This window comes from Armigeres subalbatus, chromosome 3 (assembly GCF_024139115.2).
Source record: "Armigeres subalbatus isolate Guangzhou_Male chromosome 3, GZ_Asu_2, whole genome shotgun sequence".
Lineage (NCBI taxonomy): Eukaryota > Metazoa > Arthropoda > Insecta > Diptera > Culicidae > Armigeres > Armigeres subalbatus.
In genome coordinates, this window is record NC_085141.1 from 276745130 (window position 1) to 276767897 (window position 22768).

The 22768-nt window shown below is 42.5% G+C and overlaps 1 protein-coding gene across 2 annotated transcripts in view; it reads right to left on the reverse strand.

Annotated features, from left to right (window-relative positions):
- Positions 1-22768, reverse strand: part of LOC134224556 (Kruppel-like factor 3) — a 643489-nt gene that overhangs the window by 615651 nt on the left and 5070 nt on the right. Inside the window, exons 2-3 of one of the 2 annotated variants that reach the window (XM_062703945.1) lie at positions 9568-9973; positions 8239-9378 (exon numbers count right to left, since the gene is read on the reverse strand). In XM_062703945.1, the coding sequence (XP_062559929.1) occupies positions 8239-8250 (12 nt within the window). In that variant the 5' untranslated portion in view covers positions 8251-9378; positions 9568-9973. Of the gene's footprint in view, positions 1-8238; positions 9974-22768 lie in introns of both variants that reach the window. The other variant, XM_062703944.1, reaches the window with a different exon arrangement.

Here is a 22768-nt window from a genome sequence, read left to right on the forward strand (position 1 = left end):
TTGGTCCATCAGAAGTTCTAAATATTTGGCTTCGCTAGACCAATTAATTGGAACCCCATTCATTGTGACAATATGTCTGCTAGAAGGTTTCAAATAAGAAGCTCTCGGCTTATGTGGGAAAATAATAAGCTGAGTCTTAGAGGCATTCGGGGAAATTTTCCATTTTCGCTTCGCCCTTTAGCGGAAAGGCCCGTGTCATCTGCAAACAAAGATTTTTGACTCCCTGGTGGTAAATCAGGTAAGTCAGAAGTAAAAATGTTATACAATATGGGCCCCAGTATGCTGCCTTGGGGAACACCAGCTCTTACAGGTAATCTATCAGATTTAAAATTCTGATAGTTTACCTGCAATGAGCGATCTGATAAATAATTTATATAGCTACATATATATGTGGACGAAGAAGCAGAAGGAATAAATTTTGGCTGTTACGCCCTTTTCAATGAATGTCTTCAAAGCTCCGTGTAACCTGTTCCTCAATTAGACTAATGAGACCTAGATTAAAATTACGAGCAGTCTCAAGCTGCTGAGCAAGTTTTTGAGCCTTTTCGCCATTTGTTAATAAAGTTTTATTTCCCTCATTAAGCAATGGAACTGGCTTTTGAGGTTGTTTCCAAAAGGGTTCCGAACTGGGATCCAGCTTTGAGACATTATTTTCAAAATTAGAATTTCTCAGAATAGCGAAACGTTTTTTGATTTCATTTTACAAATCTCGCTAAATAACTTTCAACACGGGATCGCGAGTTCTTTGGTATCGTCTTCGCCTTACATTTTTAAGACGGATCAGTAGCTGAAGATCGTCGTCACTAAAAATGGAATTGCAATGCCTCTGGCTCCGACAATTGAATTTGTCAAAGGTACGAGAGCATTATCAATATCACTTTTGGTATCGAGAAGAATATCAGCAACAAAATTCCTATCGGTATACGTTTTATATCAATTCCAATCAGCTCTATGATAATTTAAAGAAGAGCTGATTGGATTATTAATGGCTTCCTGTGAGATTTCAAACGTCATAGGAAAGTGATCAGAGTCAAAGTCAGCATGAGTTACCAATTGGCCACACAGCTGACTTGAATCCGTGAAAACTAAATCAATTGTCGAAGGATTTCGACTGAAAAAAAAACAAGTTGGTCCATTGTGATATTGAATAGTATAATATCCCGCAGAACAATCTTCAAATAAAATTTTACCATTGGAATTGCTTTGAGCATTATTCCATGAACGGTGTTTGGCATTGAAGTCACCAATTATGAAAATTTGGATTTGTTGCGAGTTAGAATTTGAAGATCAGCTCTCAACAAATTCCTTTGCTGCCCATTGCACTGGAAAGGCAAGTAGGCAGCAATAAAAGAGAATTGCTCAAAATTTGTTTCAACAGAAACTCCCAAGGTTTCGAAAACTTTGGTTTCAAACGAAAAATATAATTTGTGTTTGACACGTCTATTAATGACAATGGCCACAGGCGCTGGAAAGACGATCATTTCGGTAAATAAAAAAATTTGGATCTCTTTTGATGAAAAGACCAGGTTTTAAATATGTTTCACTTATAATGGCAATGTCCACATTATGAACTGATGGGAAGTAGAATAATTCATCATCCTTGCTCTTTAAAGAGCGAGCATTCCAATTTAACATTTTCAAATTTGGATCCCTTAAAACTTTAACTTTTGTTAAAGTGAACTAAATAAAATTCTTGAAAAATACCCCTCTGGGAAGTACCAGAGCGAGATTTCTTTTTCATCTTAATTACTTGGACTGATGAAAATCCAAGTAATTGAGAAATTTTAATCTCATCCAGTGATTTATCATCACTGGGGAGACCTTTCAAGACGACTTTGAACAATCGCTCAGTTTTGTCGTCGTGCGTGAAGAATTTATGCCGGTTCTCAGTTTAATACTGAACAAGTCGTTTGCGATCGTCAAAGGATCCCGGCAAAATACGGCAGTCACCCTTCCTGGCAATCTGAAATGAAACCTCGATCCCTTGAAGGATATTCAAAATCTCATTCCTAAAGCCAGAAAACTCGGCAACAGATACCAGAATCGGCGGAATCCTTTGCTTCTTCGCATGGATCGAATCACCTGGGCTAGAGGTAGATTCGATTTGCTCAATTTCGTCGTGAATAAAATCGCACTGATTGCTCAGTTTGATAGGAGATGAATTATTAACAATGTTAGAGTTAGAAGGAATATCTGAAGTCTACAGCTTCCTTCTATTTTTCCGTGCTTGACAGGACGGTCTTGAAACCTTGTTTCTTAGAAGAGAGAGGAGAATTCAGAGACTCCTCCTTCCTTTTGTTTTTTTAATGATCATTGCTGAGCGTGGAGACGTGACCTTCTAAGAGGGTTTTTCCCAGAACGGTGTCCTTGCAGGATAACCACCACTTATCGGAACGTATCCAACGTAAAACGAAGGCACGGGCCCAAGCAAAGATCGTAACGGGATCAGTGGGTACAAAATAGCACTGAGAAGCACTGTTGAAATTAAAATAGCTTCGGGTAGTATTAAAAACTTCCTTCAGCAAAGAGAAGAACCAAAAGAACCGTCCATCGTTCACACCGCGAAAATCGGACGACAGCGGTGGGCCGGGCACGTAGCTAGAATGTCAGACAGTAACCTGGTTAAAATGGTTCTTGACAATGATCCTACGGGCACAAGAAGGCGAGGTGCGCAGCGGGTAAGGTGGATCGGTCAGGTGGAAGATGATTTGCGGACCCTCCTGCGTGGTTGGCGACGTGTAGCCATTAAGCATATGCGGTATTTCGAAAAATTTCGTTTCAGGTGGTTCGAAACGAAATTCCGCGGAATTTCGCGGAATTTGAGCATGGCGAAATCTGATTTCTTCATTTCGTTTCGTTTCGTAAAATTACAAAAATTTCGCTAGAAAAAACCAGTTTCTCACGAAATTTAACGGAATTCCGCGGAATTTCGAAACAAATTTAAACTTAAACCATGCTTTATATTATCAAAAATCTTGGCTGCGCCGCTGAACTAAATCATAAAACTATGAAAATTATTTTGAGCTTTTTAGTGGAATGTCTTCACTTGTCATAAGACGAATTTGTACAATCCCATTTAATTCCACCACTTAATTGTACCTTGTCAAGTACGAGACACTGAAGACAACCTTACTGTTAAGGTCGAAATACGTATCTGTCAAGGTACAATTAAGTGGTGGAATTAAATGGGATTGTACAAACTCGTCTTATGACACATAAAACTATTTTCAAAACTTTATGTTATACTTTGTTTTCTATTAACATATACTTCTTCTTCTTCAATGGTTCTACATTCCAACTGGAACTTGATCTGCTTTTCAACTTAGTATTCCATTAGCACTTCCTCAGTTATTAATTGAAAACTTTTCTATGTCCGCCATTCCATGAGTATGTATCTTGTGTGGCAAGTACAATGGATACACTGTCGAGAAAGTTTCCAACCCGAAAACATCGTAACGAAAAGTAGGTATCTTTAAATATTCTATCCTATTGAGCTTGAGCTTGAGCTTGATTGACTGCTCATAGTTGCTACTCCATTATGACCAGATCAGCTGTTCTTGCACAGGGAACCAACAGATGTTTGCTTGGGACTAGCACACATCTTCAAGTACTGGTGATCTCATTTGTTAGGTCATACTGGCGCCTGCCACGTCAGAATGCAAGTCAATGTAGGGAAGGGGGAGGAAATAATAATGCAATCACTCGCCCACTGCAAGCCGAATATACCTCTGCACTTGCCACGAGTTCATGCGGAATTTGTTGGAATTTCTGGGTTAGGTTGGAGAGGCAGGGGTCCGTCTTGGTTAACGAGCTGCCAATGTGATAGATAGGAGAAGGTAACTGATGGAATTTCTAATTGGATGTAGGAAACGAGCTCTATAGTTCATTTCCAATTCTAGCAGATTACTGTTAGAATACTCAAGTTGAAGGTATAGGAATAGTAATGGAAACAGTATGGAAGTCCATTTCCAGTTCTAGCGATTGCTAGAACATAAGAAATAAAGAGAAAGATAAAAAGTAGGAGAATGGAACGGACCTGGGATTGAACCCATGACCTCCTGCGTATGAGGCAGAAGCAGTAGCCATATGACTACCAAGCCCGCCTCGAAACAAGAGAGATCACTGAACTGATTAATTTTATTGACGGCCGCGCAACGCAGAACACAATAATTCGGCCGACCGCGCGATCGTTCTTCTGTCCGAAACAAGAGAGATCACGCACAGAACTGATTAATTTTATTACCGGCCGCGCAATGCAGAACACAATAATTCGGCCGACCTCGCGATCGTTCTCTCTTTAAATATTCTATCCTATTTGTGTAAAAGTAACCAGATATGAATCAGATCAGTATAACTTTGTCAAAGATACAAAGTCGTGTCGTGGATTCCAAGGGCCCTTTTGAAGTCATTTTTCAGCGCCTCTTATTAATAACCGATTTCTTCACCTCCACTTCGGCCTCAAACCAGGTATAAGGACATGGGTAAGCAGCGCTTAAAAGTTAAGAAGGCCCTAAGGAATAAATTGACTGTAAGGACATGACCGGCATCATTATTGGACATGAATTGGAAACTCCGGAGCAAGTGAATAACTTTTTTTTCAGAGTAGATTACATCCAGTTCTTTTTTTACACGGTTGGTTTTTACTTGATTACAACCTTTAGCGTCAATGAAACTTTGAGTTAACCCTATGAAAAAAATCACAAAAAATTAAAGAAAAGTCAGGTGCAATTAGGTTTTCAACTAAATTTGAAACGAAAAATCAAACAATTTCTATATTTTCATTTACTTACTAGTATAAAACTAAACTGATTGATCAGATTCGGGAGCACACGCTCCCCGGTGTATTGCTTTGAAAGCGGCACAAATGCTGGGGTATTGCCTTATTGCCAATGGTATATACACCCAGGTTTTTTTTTACACGGTTTGGTTTTAGTCGTTTAAGACCTTCAGCGTCAATGAAACAATGAGATAACCCCACGAAAAAATTCACAAAAAATCAAAGAAAATTCAGGGGGTATTTAAAAAGCTGTGAAAGTTCAGGTTAACCGAGAAATTAATGAATTCCAACCGTGTAAAAAAAAACCTGGGTGTAAATGGGAACGAGACGATTTATCACAGACTACTTCTTCTCTTATTATAACTCTATTTATCGCAAAGCAGTTATTTGACTTTGAAAAGTGAAATCGAAATTCTGTACATAATATAAAACCAATTTAATAAAAATTCCGCGGAAAAAAAATTAAATTTCGTTTCGTTTCGAAAAATTTCGAATTAAATGGACCTTGATTTCGTATCGTTTCGAAGACTCGAAAGTAAATCTATATTTCGATTCGTTTCGTTTCGAATCAACATAGACATTTTAAATTTCGTTTCGTTTCGTTTCGTTTAGAAAAAGTGTGTTATCGCATACCCTTAGTAGCCATGGACCGAGCCGAATGGAGAAGACTCTGAAGATACCGCACAGGCCACTTCGGCCTTAGTCTGATTAAATAAAATAAAAATAAATTCAGCAAAGAGAAAAAAGAATCACACAGCACAATGCGGTCTGCGAACAAATGGTCTTAATGATCCACAACGCGTTATATGTAGAACTCCTTTGCAGCGTTGTGCTGAATTATTATCATACGATAATGATTGGAATTACCAATTGATAACTTCTCGGATAATGATGCTATCCACCACTTTGGGCTATTTTGCTACAACAAATAGTTCAGGAAAAGTGAAGAGTAAAGTCTTTCGCCCACCTGGCGTTCCTACAGAATTGTAAGAAAGTTGTACATCTGCAGATTGATTAGTGCGCGATCGATCGGCATGGGAGCCAGTCCGGGAAGAACACGGAGTAAAAAATAATCGTGCAGTGCAAATTGATTAGGGCACACTTGACCGTGTGGAGGCAGCAGGGACAGCAGGAACAGCATGATGTCCAAGGGCTTGACGACCCCTCCCCAGCTGTCTGCGAGTCAGGGAGAACTGCCTAGGGCGTGGTGGGATTTAGCAGTGGGCTCTGCTAAAATCCCTCCCAAAAAACCACAAGTGCCCGTAAGCGGACTCTATCAAAGCGACTGTGTGCCGCTTCAAAAGCACAAGCCCAGGGAGGGAGTGCCAACTGGCATGTGGAGTGTCCCTACTTCGGTAGGGTAGCGCGTGAGCTGCTTCGGCAGGGTAGTGAGTGATCTGGTTGTGCTGAGGCAGGAGTGTCATAGCGTGTCTCCGCCGCTATTGTCACCTCAAAGCGCAGCAGAAGTCTGAGTATGGACTGCACATGCTGAGGCAGGAGTCGAGGTATCCCATCGACACCTCGAGGCATTGCAGTGGAGTGTTAGAGTGAGCACCCGAAAAAGGGTCACATGGAGCGAATGGTCTTTGGAGAAGCTGCTTCGGCGGCAGGGTAGCAGTGGGTTGTACCCACACACCTACAGTTGTGCACATGTGGTGCATGGGCAGTGTCCCTGCTTCGGCAGGGTAGCGTATGGTCTGCTTCGGCAGTGGTGTGATTGATCTGCTCGTGCTGAGGCAGAGTGTCGTAGCGCAATATCTGTAGGCCCAGGCAGTTACCGCTATTGACACCTCGAGGCATGGCAGCGGAGCGTCCGGGAGAGCATCCAAGTAAGACTCAAATGGAGTGAATGGGGTGCGAGCACCCAAGTCAGTCTCGCGTGGGACGAGTGCCTGTGTGAGCGATAATGAGTGAGTACGCTTAGTACTGCCGTCCCCCCAGAAGTAGTACTGCGAGGTAGTTCCTGGGGGAAACGATGGTGGAGCCCAAGGGAGTTTAGTCGGTATTACCGGTATGGTCGAGTCCAACACTCCAGTACACTTCCGTGTGGTAGTTTGGCAACTACAATGCACGTGTACTGGGTTAGTGTGTAAATGCATTCTCCCTTGTAAAAAAAAAAAAAAAAAAACACTTGACCGTGTTTTTGTTCAGCAGAGTTTACGGCCGACTTGGACACTCTCAAGGGCTCACGACTCATGAAATCAAAGGAGCTGCATCAACGAAACTATGGTGAGTTCTTTCTCATGTTTCTATTATCTTTGTTCTTCTTACATACGTACTCGTAATTTTACAGTTCCTACACCTATAGACTTGCATGAGTTGTAAAATCCATATATTTATGCATTAGAAAGATGTTGTCGTCGGTAAAAGAACTTCATCACAATGTTTTTGCAATTATTATTTGAAAAGCTCAATTGTCAGCACTACAGAATACAGATCGTGTCCACGTGGTTCGAAAAAGTCGCAAAAAGGAAAAGAAATCTGCTTTGAAACAAAGGAAACAAAATAATGCGCGACAAATCGTGTTACCGTTCGTCCTGTCACTTAGTTCGAAAAATCGCCAAGTAAAACACTATTTCGTGTTGTTAGAAATAAGAATCCCTTACTAAGGAGACTTGGCACTCACGGGGGTGCAGAGGATTCCTCTATCAATTCTAGCAGTGAGTGTCGAAGTAATGTTCGTCTCCTATCCTAAATTGGCTGTGGAAACAGAGCTGTAATCATTATTGGTCTCCAAATCATGTACAGCGATAACAGGTTTCTAGTCCCAAGAAATTTTTTTTTGGTGAACTGCGCATATTTTGATGTTTCTCGACCAATCACAGCTTTTAAAGGATCACTTGGTAGGTGCTAGGGGTTTCCGGGATCCATCCGGTGATCTAGGAAGCCCAGAAAACTATTTTGTCTTCTTTTTGATTCATCTCAACCTCATAAATAACTTTGCCGAGACTATTATTCGAAATAGTCAATCCCCCAAACAAATCATCACGAACCTGATAGTTCATAGGTAATATTAAACTTTCAGGATGTGTTGTAAATCGCCAACTGATGTAATACTTTTCTGAGTACATCCATACTTTTGGTTGGTATTGTATTTAATAACGATTAAATTTACTTAGAGAGTGACAAGAAAGGACATCACGGTGAGCTGCATTGTGCTTAGACAACATTGATGTTCGTTTTATCTCCATATAAAAAATATATATCCATCCGCATAATCCACTTTATCTCTATAACACAAATGATATTTCTAGTAACCTGTAATAGAAATTGTTCAATACATAACTGCTTGATCATTAATAAGATTTAAAAAATATAATCAAATAATTTTCAAATACATTAATGGGCATATCGCTACGTAAACAATTTATTGAACATCAATCTCAAGTTAAAGTATTTCAGCTTCATTACTCCCCACCAGCTGAATCGAATCTATATATTCTTAATCGTCAAGGACTTACCATGTAAACCATTAAAATTCCAGTACACCGTATCAAAATGATAATCCTTCTCCTTTGTAAACAGTAGAGCAGTCGTTTGCCGTTGTCGTCGTCGTCGTCGTCTTGGCTTGGCGGTTGACTGGGGTCCGATCTCAGGTTGACCACTAACTATCTAACTGGCACAGCGACCACAAATCACCAAACACTAAATGTTCACGGCTCAGGCATACACTCTCGGCACACACCCCACTAACAGTTACCGGGTAATAATATCACCAGCACGGCAGCAGTCACTTATCAGCAAGTCGAGGTTCTTGAGGTGGTCGGACGAACGGCGGGGAAAAAAACAGAACGTTAAAACACAATCACTGCAAATCTGGTCGCGCGTTAGCGTTTGGCACCGGTACTAACTAGCTGCGCGGCCGTCGCAACCTTAACAACTATCACACGAACCGCCCGCCTGCGCCCCAGCCGAGTTGACCGAGTAGCTTGCTGACAGCATAATCCAGAAGGCCAAGCCCTAGTTTTCTGTGCAGCTCGGGCACCTTTCAACTTGACAACTCTTCCGTTCTCTTGCACTTGCACTTGCACTTGGAAATTCTATTCTAGGCCCCCAGCGGCACGCGGATTGGCCGGAGTTAGCAAGCTTTGTGACCCCTTTTCAATAAGTGTCTCTAGGACGGTGGATATGTAGTGGAGGAAGCCGTTCGACGCTTGGGTCTAGCCACTTAATTAGTACAGGGGAGCTAGTTCTACCCGGCAACTCCTTGTTTTCTTTTCTTCGCCTGGTCGGCTACATTAATTATTAGCATTTAAATATTCTGCTATTCCAGCGGGGTGCTAATCAGGCAGCAGCAGTACGGCACGTGACAATCGTGACTGGACTGACAGCAACCTAGAACCGAGCAACCGCTAATGTAGTGCCCAAGTTTGCGGAAGGCCGGGCGCTAGTCGTCAAACGGAAGTGTCACTTTTGCTTTCACACACGCGGCTACCTTTTATGGCCCAATAGCTCTCATTAACGTTTCATTAATTATTTATGGTTCGCTGTTTTCGCACATTTCCACTGACGGACTGGGTGGGGAGCCTAACTGGTCGGGCCTCTCTCAAAAGCTTGGTACTTGTTGCTTTGCATGCTCAATTCGCGTTCGCTGTTTTCTTCTGCAGATTTTTAGTGGTAAAACAATATTTAAACATAGAGCAAGTTGTAAGTTGACACGCTCTCGACACTTGGACGGTGACAGGGATAAAAACTCTACAACTGGCTGTTTTGTGGATATGCTGCTGCTGCTGCACAACACTAACTAAACTTTAATACTGGCCTTAATGGATAATTATAAATTTATTTACATAATTAAGTGCTCTCGCTACACGGTTGGAGAGTGTGACTGTATCTGTCCTCCGTGTCCGTGTCTGACGAAAAGGTTTGTTGGTTCACGGGTTCACTTCACTTGAGACTCGATGATGCCCGACGGCTTGGTGGAGTTAAGCCTTTTTTGCTATTTGTTTGTCGATTCTTTGCTTTTCTTGCGCTATTCAGGGTGAGTGTTGTTCACTATGAGCTTCTGTTAAATTTCAAGTAATCACATTTCTCAAATAGCGATGAGCAGTCTGTTGGAAGAGTTTTGACAGAGTGTGCAGTTCACTTTATGGCAATGCTGGGAAGATATTATGGATTGACGACCTGAATAAACATATGATTGAGCTCCGTGTGTTACGCTGAGCATGATGATTTATTCCGGTTTTGTATTAGTATCTGCAACAAAGAGAAAGAATAAATTAATAATAAATATTTGTTATTAGTCGATAATTCGATGAATAAGGTCTCAAAGACTACATCATTTCAATTGCAGAAGGAGATCGTAGATAATATTTTAAGATCAGAAATCAGAAACACCACTTGAGCATCATAATAAGACGAGTTCGTATTGTCCCATTCAATTCCACCACTCGCTTGATTAACAATCAAATAAGATAGTACGATCTTGTCTTAGACAAGTGAAGACATTCCACTAAAAGCTTTAAATAATCTTCATATCGTCATACTAAGCCAAGTCATCAGCCATATTCGTAGAAAAATTCTCGTCTTGATTAAACTTTATTAACGTTGTTTTTTAAGACAAGGCTCTCGGGATCCAACTTTAAATCTACCAGCGTTTTCAAGGGATCACCACTCAATAAGGAGCAGTGACGGAAAATGTTAAAAAAATGTCGTGGGATTGCAATTACGAATTTGCAAATAACTTAACAATTCGGATTTTTTTTATTGACGTCTTCTTCTTCTTCTTATTGGCATTGCATCTCCATATTGGGACAAAGCCGCCTCGCAGCTTAGTGTTTATTAAGCACTTCCACAGTTATTAACTGCGAGGTTTCTAAGCCAACCTACCATTTTTGCATTCGTATATCATGAGGCTAACACGATGGTACTTTTATACCCAGGGAAGTCGAGGGAATTTCCAATCCGAAAATTGCCTAGACCGGCACCGGGAATCGAACCCAGCCACCCTCAGCATGTTCTTGCTTTGTAGCTGCGCGTCTTACCGCACGGCTAAGGAGGGCCCATTAACATTTAATGCTTAAAAGATCTTAGAACTTTGTCTAACAGATCATTGTTCTAAATACAAAATCTAAGCCATGAGAGCGAAATTTAAAAAATGTTACGGAATGTCATGACATTAATGTCATAAATCAGATTTAGACAAATGACCTATTGGAAAAAGTTATAGGGTCCTTTGAGGGCTACATGTTTATATGTAAAACATAATTGTAAATTAGTCCCATGACATCGAAATGACATTTCCCGTCCCTGATACGGAGCCAACGCACAACTGTCATCATTTTATTTCAGCTTTGCTGCGTCGCCGCATGCGTAAAATACCTAATAAAAATTACAGTTGTGCGTTGCTTCCGTATAAAGTGGTGTACCCTTGAAACCGCAAGTGAACTTAGTTTTTTATTCTGGGAGGCTTATCCTCAATAATAAAATAGTTCATCTTGAGGAATAACTAGCTTACTACTACCATGCATGAACATTGAACAGTAGCTAAAACAGGAATTGAAAACCAAACCATAAATATTTTGTTTTCGTGAAAATAATTAACTGGAATTTTTAGGTTCTCCTAGGGAGCAAACTGGGGCTGTGAACATATTTACCTAACTTACCTGGTTTACCGTCGGATTGTCAAACTGCATTGTTCGCAGACAACGGGAGCCTTTCCGCCAAAAGACGAGACATTCGTGTAATCCGAAGATTTTTTTTAAAAAAAGTTTGAATACTTTTTCCCACATATTTGGAAATATGGAATACTTCCCCAAATGCCTCTAAAACTCAGCTTTCAATTTCTCAAAAAAGGCCGAAAATCTATTGTCTCTACGAATGTTAAAAACATGTTGTCACTATGAATGTGGTTCCAAACAATTGCTCTAGCGAAGTTAAATTAAGGTCTTATTCTGAATCAAAAATTAAACCATTTCGTAGACTTTAAAGCCAAATGTTACAAATATGTTAAGTGAATCCACTCCTGAATAGAGGAACAAAAACTTTCAGATCGCTTATGTTGTATGATGTGTCAACATTGACTGGTTGTTGTAATACCAGGTAAAAGATACGTAAGAGAATTGAAAATAAGATTTTAAAATCTTTCTGTAGTTGCCTACCTGGTATAAGTGATAAAGTGCCAATAAACTTCTTTGAATTTCTAATATTGAGAATTAATATATCCACTTTTCCAATCTAATCTCGTTAGTTATACACGAAATCACTTTTATGGACCCCTCGATTTTTGTCAATCCTTGACTCACCAAGGCTTCGTGCCGCGAGCCGAAATGTGCAGGGATAAGGATGGGAGTATCTTGATGGATGAACATGTGGTGATTGAATGGTGGGAGCAGCACTACGAGGAACATTTGAACCAAGATGAATACACAGCTAGGTGTTTCAATCTGCCAAGTTTATGGACGAGAAGAAGGCGGGGGTGAAAAATTCATTTTCGGTGCAAAACATAAACAAACTGGCTGGCTCTCCCATACTGAAATCCAAGATGGCTGAATCGTGAATTTGGCAGATTGGAACACCTAATCTGCCGCTAACCGCAAGTCGAGCACATCTGTATATGGAGCCCCATATACAGATGTGCTCGACTTGCGGTTAGCGGCAGTAATGGTGAACTACGATGGACGGACGATGGAAGCCAACCAGCCCCCACCTTGAGGGAAGTTAATGATGCCATCCAACAGCTAAAGACCAATAAAGCAGCTGGTAAGGGTGGTATCGGAGCTGAGCTCATCAAGATGGGCCCGGAAAAGATAGCCACTTGCCTGCACAAATTGATAGTCAGAATCTGGGAAACTGAACAGCTACCGGAGGAGTGGAAGGAAGGCGTTATATTTTTTTTTTATTTATTTATTTCATCTTTGGTTCAAAACCACACAGACTACAGTATCTTAATCCTATTTTTGAAGACAAGCTTACTAACATTATAATCAAACATATCACATACATCGTTAAACAATCTACAACATCTGTCAAGTGGTTTATTGTAACCGTAAGCAGTGCGGTGCGCCGGGGTCCAAAGCAATTGGGGATTGCGTAATCGGCGGCTAGGTGCGTGGAAATTGATTTCCCGGAGCACGCTACTGCAGTCAATGTTATCACGGATCATGTCAAAAATGTAAAGTCGTTGTAAATACGTTCGGCGTTTGGAGAGTGTTTGCAAGCCAATGAGCGTACATCTGTGCTCATACGGTGGCAGGTTATCGGGATTGGTCCATGGCAGGTGTCGTAATGCGAATCTGACGAAACGTTTCTGGATGCTTTCTATGCGTGATGCATGAATCGCATGGTAAGGAGCCCATATTTGAACTCCGTACTCAAGAATGCTTCGGACCAATGAGCAGTATAATGTTTTCAGAGCATAAGCATCATCGAATTGTGCAGAGTTGCGGCGCAGGAAGCCAAGCATAGTGTTGGCTTTGGAGATTGTCTTTGAGATGTGCTCGTTGAACCGAAGCTTACTGTCCAAGGTAAGGCCAAGATCCTTTATGGAGTTAACTCTCATAAGCGGTGACTGGTCCATCGAATAGTCAAATCTGATTGGTGAGCGAACACGGGAAAAAGTAATGATTCTGCATTTGGTGGCGTTGGCTTGCATTCCGTTTATCTGACACCACGATGATAAGCGCACAATGTCGGCTTGAAGTGCACAGCAATCTAAAGCTGACTTCACGACTCGTTAAATTTTCAGGTCAAAAAGCAGCTTGTGTAGCTGACCGCAAACGTCGTTGATAAAAAGCGCAAAAATAAAAGGTCCTAGGTGACTTATTTGTGGAACGCCAGACGGAATCTCGAATTCATCGGAACTGGCGTCACGAACCTTGACGAAGGCTTTTCTTGAAGTCAAGTACGAATGAATCCAGTTGACGATCCACGACGGTAGACCAAGACGGTTCAGTTTCAAAATAGCAAGATCATGCGGAACTTTATCAAATGCTTTCGAAAAGTCAATATACACAGCATCTACTTGTTGCCGCTTCTCGATGCATCCAATAACACTATTGGTGAAGCTCATCAAATTAGAGATCGTCGAACGTTTTTGCATGAATCCATGCTGGAATTCAGATATAACGGATTTAACGGCTGGATAAAGCTTGTCATGCAACAGTCTTTCTAGTACTTTGGCCAAACAGTTCAGGATCGAAATGGGTCGATAATTTTCCACGTTATGTATGTTGCCGGATTTGAAGATCGGTGTAATTGATGCGTGCTTCCAGGCATCAGGAACACGCCATCCGCGAGTGATCTGTTGAAAATTGTCAGGGCTGGGACAGCCAGCGAGGCTGCACACAGTTTTTTATGAACGACGGTGGAATCTGATCTGGACCAGGTCCCTTCGAAACGTCAACTGCATTAAGAGCGTTAAAACCGTGTTAATACTGAGGTTTAGCTGCGGTAGATGGATGTTAAAGCTTTGTAACTCATCTAAATACTGTTGTGGCGGTGAATGGTAGTCTGACTCAAACACACTGTGAAAGAACTCAGCAAACAGATTTGCAGAAGTGTTGTCGGCGGAAGAATTATGATTACCATAGAAGACGTTATTCGAATACCAGCTGACCTTTTGCGAGTATTCACAAAAGACCAGAACGATGAAGGGTTCTTTTGAGGTTCCGTTGCATTTGTTCAATATACTCACGGAAACGAACTTCATGCACGCTGTTATACTCAGCTTCCGCAAGTTGAACAGCATACTTATTCTCAGTTGTCCTGGAACGAAAATAACGTTTACGGGCCTTGCGTAGACGGTTCCGTAGTCTGCGCAGCTGCGGGTTCCACCATGGTTGTTGGCATTTTGTAGACTTTCTTCGGGTTTTCAGCGGGACATTGTCACGAATTACTTGGTAAACATTGTCATAAAAAACAGTCACAGCATCATCCACCGTTTCGAGGTTTGATAAACACGTCCAGTCCAATGCAGTTAATCTAGCGTTGATTACATCAAAGTCACATCGAGCGAAGTTATATTCATTCCGTGCAGCTGAATTCGACTGCGGGAGTTGCAAGTCTTCAGAGGAGCATTCGAGCGTCAAAACAAATGGCTTGTGGTAAGGATCGACTTTCAAAATGGCAGCAGGTGATTCAAACAGTTCAATTCGATCAGAATCACTGACGAAAACTAAATCGAGAAGCCTACCATTCGCATTAACCAAATCATTGATTTGCTGCAATCCTGTGGGTAGTAAAGACTCAACTACTGCAAGTTCTTGTTCCGACGAGGCGTTGAGAGGCAGAAACCCACGTACTTCATCATCGAATTCCCAGGCCAAATTAGGAAGGTTGTAATCGCCCATGACTATCATGGTATCACGAGGGTCAGCTAACTCGAGGAGACGCACAAGGGATTCACCGTGCTTAGCGTAAATATCGGCGGGACTGCGCGGTCTAATATAGATGCAACACAGACAGATGGACTCATGTGGTAGCATAACTTTCACAATAACTTGCTCAAGATCATCGCTGCCTACAAGAAATACGGCTTTCGAATTCAGCTGGGCTCTCACTGCGATTAGGACACCTCCTCCACGCTGAAATACACTGGTGCGAGTGTTTCTATCGCATCGGTAGATGGTGTAGTTGCTTGACAGTTCGGAGTTCGAGATGTCGGAATAGAGCCATGTTTCTGTGAATACGATGACATCAAAATCACAGGACAGCAGTGAATTGAGTAGAGTGCTTGTTTTTGTCCTCAATCCACGGACGTTTTGGTAGTAGACGGTGAGCGGAGAACAAGTGGTAGAGGAATGAGGAAGAATAGATACGACAGCTGGAGAGACTTCACGAACGGAGGTAGCTTCTAAATGCTGATAACAGGGCCAGTATCCACGTTCTGGGCTGGTTTCCAAAAAGTCTGAGTGCGGGTATTATCGTCAATGAACTCGCGGAATTCGATCCCCTGTGGCCATGACAGAGGATCCATAGCTTTTGATTTCGATGCTAGACTGACTCCTACCTTGAAAGAGATGAATGACAGCGTCGACACTTGTTTGCCTCTCGGTATCAGAGATTTCACAGTAGCTTCGTCCACATTCAAGCAATCCTTGGCAAGTTTCTCGACATCGGCTTCCGATACATCAGGTGAAATTTTCGAAAGATAGATCCAGAACTTCTCAGTTGATCGTGCTACAGAAGCTGATGATACGTTGGCGTTTGACGGTCCGGCACCGCGAAGAATTTTGGCCGGTTGATCAAATGGTGCAGCTTCGTCATCACGGCTTCTTTTCGGCGTATTATTTTTACCGAACCTGAACCGTGGAACGGGAGATAGTACCGCAGGCGAAAGCTTGTTGAAACCTCCTTTGATCTCTTGCCTGATCTCAGCGATATGCCCCATCTACAAGAAAGGCGACAAGCTGGAGTGTGAGAACTTTCGAGCGATCACCATCCTTAACGCCGCCTACAAAGTGATATCCCAGATCATCTTCCGTCGTCTGTCACCATTAGTGAATGAGTTCGTGGGAAGTTATCAAGCCGGCTTCGTTGACGGCCGCTCGACAACGGACCAGATTTTTACTGTACGGCAAATCCTTCAAAAATGCCGTGAATACCAGGTCCCAACGCATCATCTGTTCGTTGATTTCAAGGCGGCATACGACAGTATAGACCGCGTAGAGCTATGGAAAATTATGGACGAGAACAGCTTCCCTGGGAAGCTTACCAGACTGATCAAAGCAACGGTGGATGGTGTGCAAAACTGTGTGAAGATTTCGGGCGAACACTCCAGTTCGTTCGAATCGCGCCGGGGACTAAGACAAAGTAATGGACTTTCGTGCCTGTTGTTCAACATTGCGCTAGAAGGTGTCATGCGGAGAGCCGGGTGTAGCAGCCAGGGTACGATTTTCAACAGATCCAGTCAATTTATTTGTTTCGCGGATGACATGGCAAAGACCAAAGTGTTCGTGACGAATAAGATGATGGACTCTAAGCTGTACAAGGAAGAATGTTTCAAAAACCGCGTACTAAGTTTTATGAAAGCCCATGAAGGTCCCGTGAAGATTTGGCCAGATTTGGCGAGTTGCCACTAACGCCGGGAAGTCGTCCAGTTGTACCGCGATAATAACGTAGATTTCAACAATAAAAACATAATCCACCCAACTGCCCGCAGTTTTGGCCCATCGAGACATTTTGGGCAATAATGAAGCGGAAGCTTGAGAACAGTGGATAAACAGCTCGGGACGCGACTCAGATGACGGAAATATGGAAAAACGAGCGATCATCAACAAGAAGGAAAGGACCCTACGACGAAATGGACATACAACGCTGACACCGATAGAGGAGCCGCTGAAAAGAGTTTCGGTCCCATATGATAAACACATCACCAACCAGCTACGCCCTCGACTAAGGAAATTCGGCATCGATCTAGTATTCTCCAGTAGAAGCAACCAACTCAAGTCTCTATTGGGTTCAACGAAGGATAAAGTAGAAATGTTGAATAAAGCAGGCGTTTATAAGATAAGTTCTAGACCAACATTTGAAAAGGGCGTAACAACCAAAATTTATTCCTTCTGATTCTTCGTCTACATATATAGCTGTATAAGTGGACGACGAATCAGAAGGAATGAATTTTGGCTGTTACGCCCTTTTCAAATGTTGGTCTAGAGTTGTTCCCAATGTGAAAAAATCTATGTAGGCCAAACAAAAAGATCATTAGATATAAGGTTCAAGGAACATATGGCGGAAGTGAGTAAGGCGAAAAGAGAAAACGATAAGGGATTACATTACGAATTTAGATCTAAGGTAGCAGAGCATGTGTATAGGGAAAATCACCCAATTACGGCATCAAATAATAAAATCTTAAGAAATGTCTCTTCCCCGTGGAAACTCGATGTAGCTGAGAGTTTGGAAATCCACCGACAGGTACAAACAGCGCTGTTGAATAAGGATCAGGGAAATGGTAGCTCTTGCCTCTTCATGTTTCTACTTAAGCAATAAAGTAATTTACTGTATAGGTAAATAAAGTAGGCAAATAAGATTAGATTAGGTACCTAGCGTAGTATAAATAGTGTAAGTTGCGATTGTTTTCTTCAAGTCGAGTCAAGTACGAGACACTGAAGACGACCACACAGTTGTGGTCGAAATACGTATCTGCAAAGATAACGAAAATTAACTGGTGGAATTAAATGGACAGTACTTAATTCGTCTTAGACGGTTGAATACATTCCACTAAAAGAGCTTAATATATTTTTCTCAAAATATGGAACAAATGTGCCAAGGAAGGTGTGCAGCGTTTGATAAGAGGAATAAAGAAGAAAGTGCGAATTGTCACAAGAAAACTAGAAATAATTTGCATTTATGTTTTTTCCTTGAAGTACAGTAAATTACCTTTGTTTTAACCTTATCTGTATGTCAATCCGTTACCTAGATACAGATGTTTTATTATTCCGGATTTTGAATGGACATAGCTTTACAGTGAACTCTCCCTTACTCGATATTGAAGGGACCATCGAGTTAAGGAGTTTTCGAAATAGAGAACACATTTATATTTGTTCGAGTAGTGTATTGAGTAGGGAGTACAGAAAAAACGGAAGTCATTATTGAATAGTGAGATGTGTGCTGCAACATGTGAGTAGTTGAAAGTGAAGAAAGATAAGTGAGAAGTAGGTGGTGAAAAGTGAGAAGTAGGATGTGAGTTGTTACACAAACTGAAGCAAGTACTGAGAAATAAGAGATGATAATTGGAAAGTGAGAAGCGGGATATTCAGCAGTGAGAAGTGAGGGAACAGGGGGGCAGCAGGGACTATGTCCAAGGGCTTGACGATCCCTCCCCAGGCCATCTGCGAGTTGTGAGGCTTGCCCAGGATGTGGTGGAATTTGACAGTGGGCCCTGTTAAACCTCTATAAAAATCTGCATATATCCGCAAGTAGGCTCCGCCAAAGCGACCGTGTGCCGCTCAAAGTGCACAAGCCCAAGTCCTGGTGTTAAGTGGGACGCTAAACGGCCCTGACACGACGGCCCTCCGGCGAGACAGGAGGTTTGCGCAGGCCCAATAAGCCGCTTGAAAAACCAATAATTACGAACAATATAAGAGATAATGCGACTCGATATAATCGGCAAAGACCTAGGCGACGAATAAAGGATCACGATTGGAAGCTTGGAACATGGAACTGCAAGTCGCTAGGTTTCGCAGGTTGCGACAGGATGATCTACGATAAATTACATCCCCGCAACTTCGACGTCGTGGCGCTACAGGAGATTTGCTGGACAGGACAGAAAGTGTGGAAAAGCGGGCATCGAGCGGCTACCTTCTACCAAAGCTGCGGCACCACCAACGAGCTGGGAACCGGCTTCATAGTGCTGGGTGAGATGCGCCAACGCGTGATTGGGTGGCAGCCAATCAACGCAAGGATGTGCAAGCTGAGGATTAAAGGCCGTTTCTTCAACTATAGCATCATCGACGTGCACTGCCCACACGAAGGGAGACCTGCCGACGAGAAAGAAACGTTCTACGCACAGCTGGAGCAGACATACGATGGATGCCCACTGCGGGACGTCAAAATCGTCATCGGTGACATGAACGCACAGGTAGGAAGGGAGGAAATGTATAGACTGGTCATCGGACCGGATAGTCTGCATACCGTATCGAATGACAACGGCCAACGATGCATAAACTTCGCAGCCTCCCGCGGAATGGTAGTCCGAAGCACCTTCTTTCCCCGCAAAAATATCCACAAGGCCACATGGAGATCACCTAACCAAGAAACGGAAAACCAAATTACCGAAGTGCGAATATTGAATCCGACCACTACCTCGTTGCAGTATGCCTGCGCTCAAAACTCTCGAAGTCGGACGCCGCGGCTTAACATTGGGCAGCTACAATACGGTAGACTAGCCCAAAAATACGCGCAGCAGCTGGAAGTGGCACTCCCAAAGGAAGAGCAGCTAGGCGCAGCGTCTCTTGAAAATGGCTGGAGAGATATTCGATCCGCTATTGGTAGCACCGCAACCGCCGCACTTGGCACGGTGCCCCCGGATCAGAGAAACGACTGGTATGACGGCAAATGTGAGCAGTATGTTGAAGAGAAGAATGCAGCATGGGCGAGTTTGCTGCAACACCGCACGACGGCGAACGAGGCACGATACAAACGGGCGCGGAACAGACAAAACTCGATTTTCCGGAGGAAAAAGCGCCAGCAGGAAGATCGAGGCCGTGAAGAGACGGAGCAACTGTACCGCGCTAATAACACACGAAAGTTCTATGAGAAGTTGAACCGTTCACGTAAGGGCCACGTGCCACAGCCTGATATGTGTAAGGACATAAACGGGAACCTTCTTACGAACGAGCGTGAGGTGATCCAAAGGTGACGGCAGCACTACGAAGAGCACCTGAATGGCGATGTGGCAGACCAAGATGGCGGTATGGTGATGGACCGCGCACAGGACATAATTCTACCGGCCCCGGATCTCCAGGAAATCCAGGAGGAGATTGGCCGGCTGGAGAACAACAAAGCCCCTGGGGTTGACCAACTACCAGGAGAGCTATTTAAACACGGTGGTGAGGCACTGGCTAGAGCGCTGCACTGGGTCATTACCAAGATTTGGGAGGAGGAAGTTTTGCCGCAGGAGTGGATGGAAGGTGTCGTGTGTCTTAGCTACAAAAAGGGCGATAAGCTGGATTGTAGCAACTACCGCAAAATCACATTGCTGAACGCCGCCTACAAGGTACTCTCCCAAATTTTATGCCTTCGTCTTGTACCAATTGTAAGGGAGTTCGTGGGGCAGTACCAGGCGGGTTTTATGGGCGAACGCTTCACGGACCAGGTGTTCGCCATTCGCCAAGTACTGCAGAAATGCCGCGAATACAACGTGCCCACACATCATCTATTCATCGACTTCAAAGCCGCATATGATACAATCGATCGGGACCAGCTATGGCAGCTAATGCACGAACACGGATTTCCGAATAAACTGACACGGTTGATCAAAGCGACGATGGACCGGGTGATGTGCATAGTTCGAGTTTCAGGAGCATTCTCGAGTCCCTTCGAAACCCGCAGAGGGTTACGGCAAGGTGATGGTCTTTCGTGTCTGCTATTCAACATCGCTTTGGAAGGGGTAATACGAAGAGCAGGAATTAACACGAGTGGTACAATTTTCAATAAGTCCGTCCAGCTATTTGGCCTCGCCGACGACATAGATATTATGGCACGTAACTTTGAGAAGATGGAGGAAGCCTACATCAGACTGAAGAGGGAAGCCAAGCGGCTCGGACTAGTCATCAACACGTCGAAGACGAAGGACATGATAGGAAGAGGTTCAAGAGAAGGTAGTGACGAAATCGAGGTGGTAGAAGAATTTGTGTACTTGGGCTCACTGGAACTGTTGAAAATGATACCAGCAGAGAAATTCGGAGACGCATAGTGGCTGGAAATCGCACGTACTTTGGACTCCGCAAGACGCTCCAATCGAATAGAGTTCGCCGCCGTACCAAACTGACAATCTACAAAACGCTCATTAGACCGGTAGTCCTCTACGGACACGAGATCTGGACGATGCTCGTGGAGGACCAACGCGCACTTGGAGTTTTCGAAACTCTTATAACTTCTTACATCTCGCTTCTGACTCCTCATTCCTCACTTAGCACTTATCACTTTTTACTTCTATCTTCACTTCTCACTTCTCACCTCTCATTTCCCGCTACTCACTCCTCATTTCTTTACTTCTTACTTTTCACCTTACACTTATAGATTCTCACTTCTCACTTTTAACTTTTCACTTCTAACTTCTCTCTATTTATTTCTCACTTCTCATTTTTCATTTTACACTTCTCACTTATAACTTCTTATATTTCACTTTTTATTTCTCATTTCTAACTTCTCACTTCCCACTACTCACTTCTTACTTTGCATTTCTGACTGCTCATTTCTCATTTATCACTTCTCCCTTTTCACTTCACACTTCGAATTTCTCACTTCTCACTTTTCATTTTTCACCTCTCACTTCTCTCCATTTATTTCCCAATTCTCATTTTTCACTTCTCACTTATTTATATCTTTTAAATTTCACTTCTGACTTCTCATTTCTTACTTATCACTTTCCACTTCTAACTTTTCAATTCTTAGTTTTCACTTTTCACTTATTCATTTTTCACTTTTTACTTATTACTTTTCGTTTTTCACCATTCACTTCACACTTCGAATTTTTCAGATCTATCTTCTTACTTCTTACTTCGCATTTCTCATTTATCACTTTTCACTTTTATCTTCTCACTTCAAATTACTCGCTTCTAACTGTTCATTTCTCACTGATAATTTATTATGTCTCACTTCTCGCTCATCACTTCTCACTTCTAACTTCTAATTATATCGTGCATGTAATGTTTCTGACAACTTCGAATCAGCGAAGTGAAAACGCATTGGAAAATTCCATTGACTTAGATAATACTGAGTTAAGGAGATATCGACTTACGGAGGGAACGCAGTATGCTAGATTCAAGAGACTTTGAATGTCATCGAGTAAGGGGCCGTACACATATTATGTAAGGAGGGAGGGGGGGGGGTCTGTCGTTTTCTTACGCACCATATAAATAAAAAATCATTTGTATGAAAAAAAATCTTACATGGGGGGTGAGGGGATCGAAAAATCCAGGAAAATTGCTTACGTAATATGTGTACGACCCCCAAGGGAAAATATCGAGTAACAGAACATCGAGTTAGGGAGAGTTCACTGTATTAAGATAAGTAGAAAAAAAAATCTTAGTTAGATTGTTTGTTTTGTCGTGTTATTCAATTCAAAGTTATACATAATTATAACTACAAAAATATAAAATAGGATCGAATACGTAATAATATCGGGGGTAGACATAATCGGGGAGCGACAAAATCGGGTCAATAATGTATATAATTTTGGTGATGGTGATGACGGAGTCGAGGTGGTTGAAGAATTCGTGTATTTGGGCTCACTGTGACCTCCGATAACGATACCAGCAGAGAAATTCAGAGACGCATCATGACAGGAAATCGTACGTAGGCTAAATCACTACTTGAGCCTTTGAACCC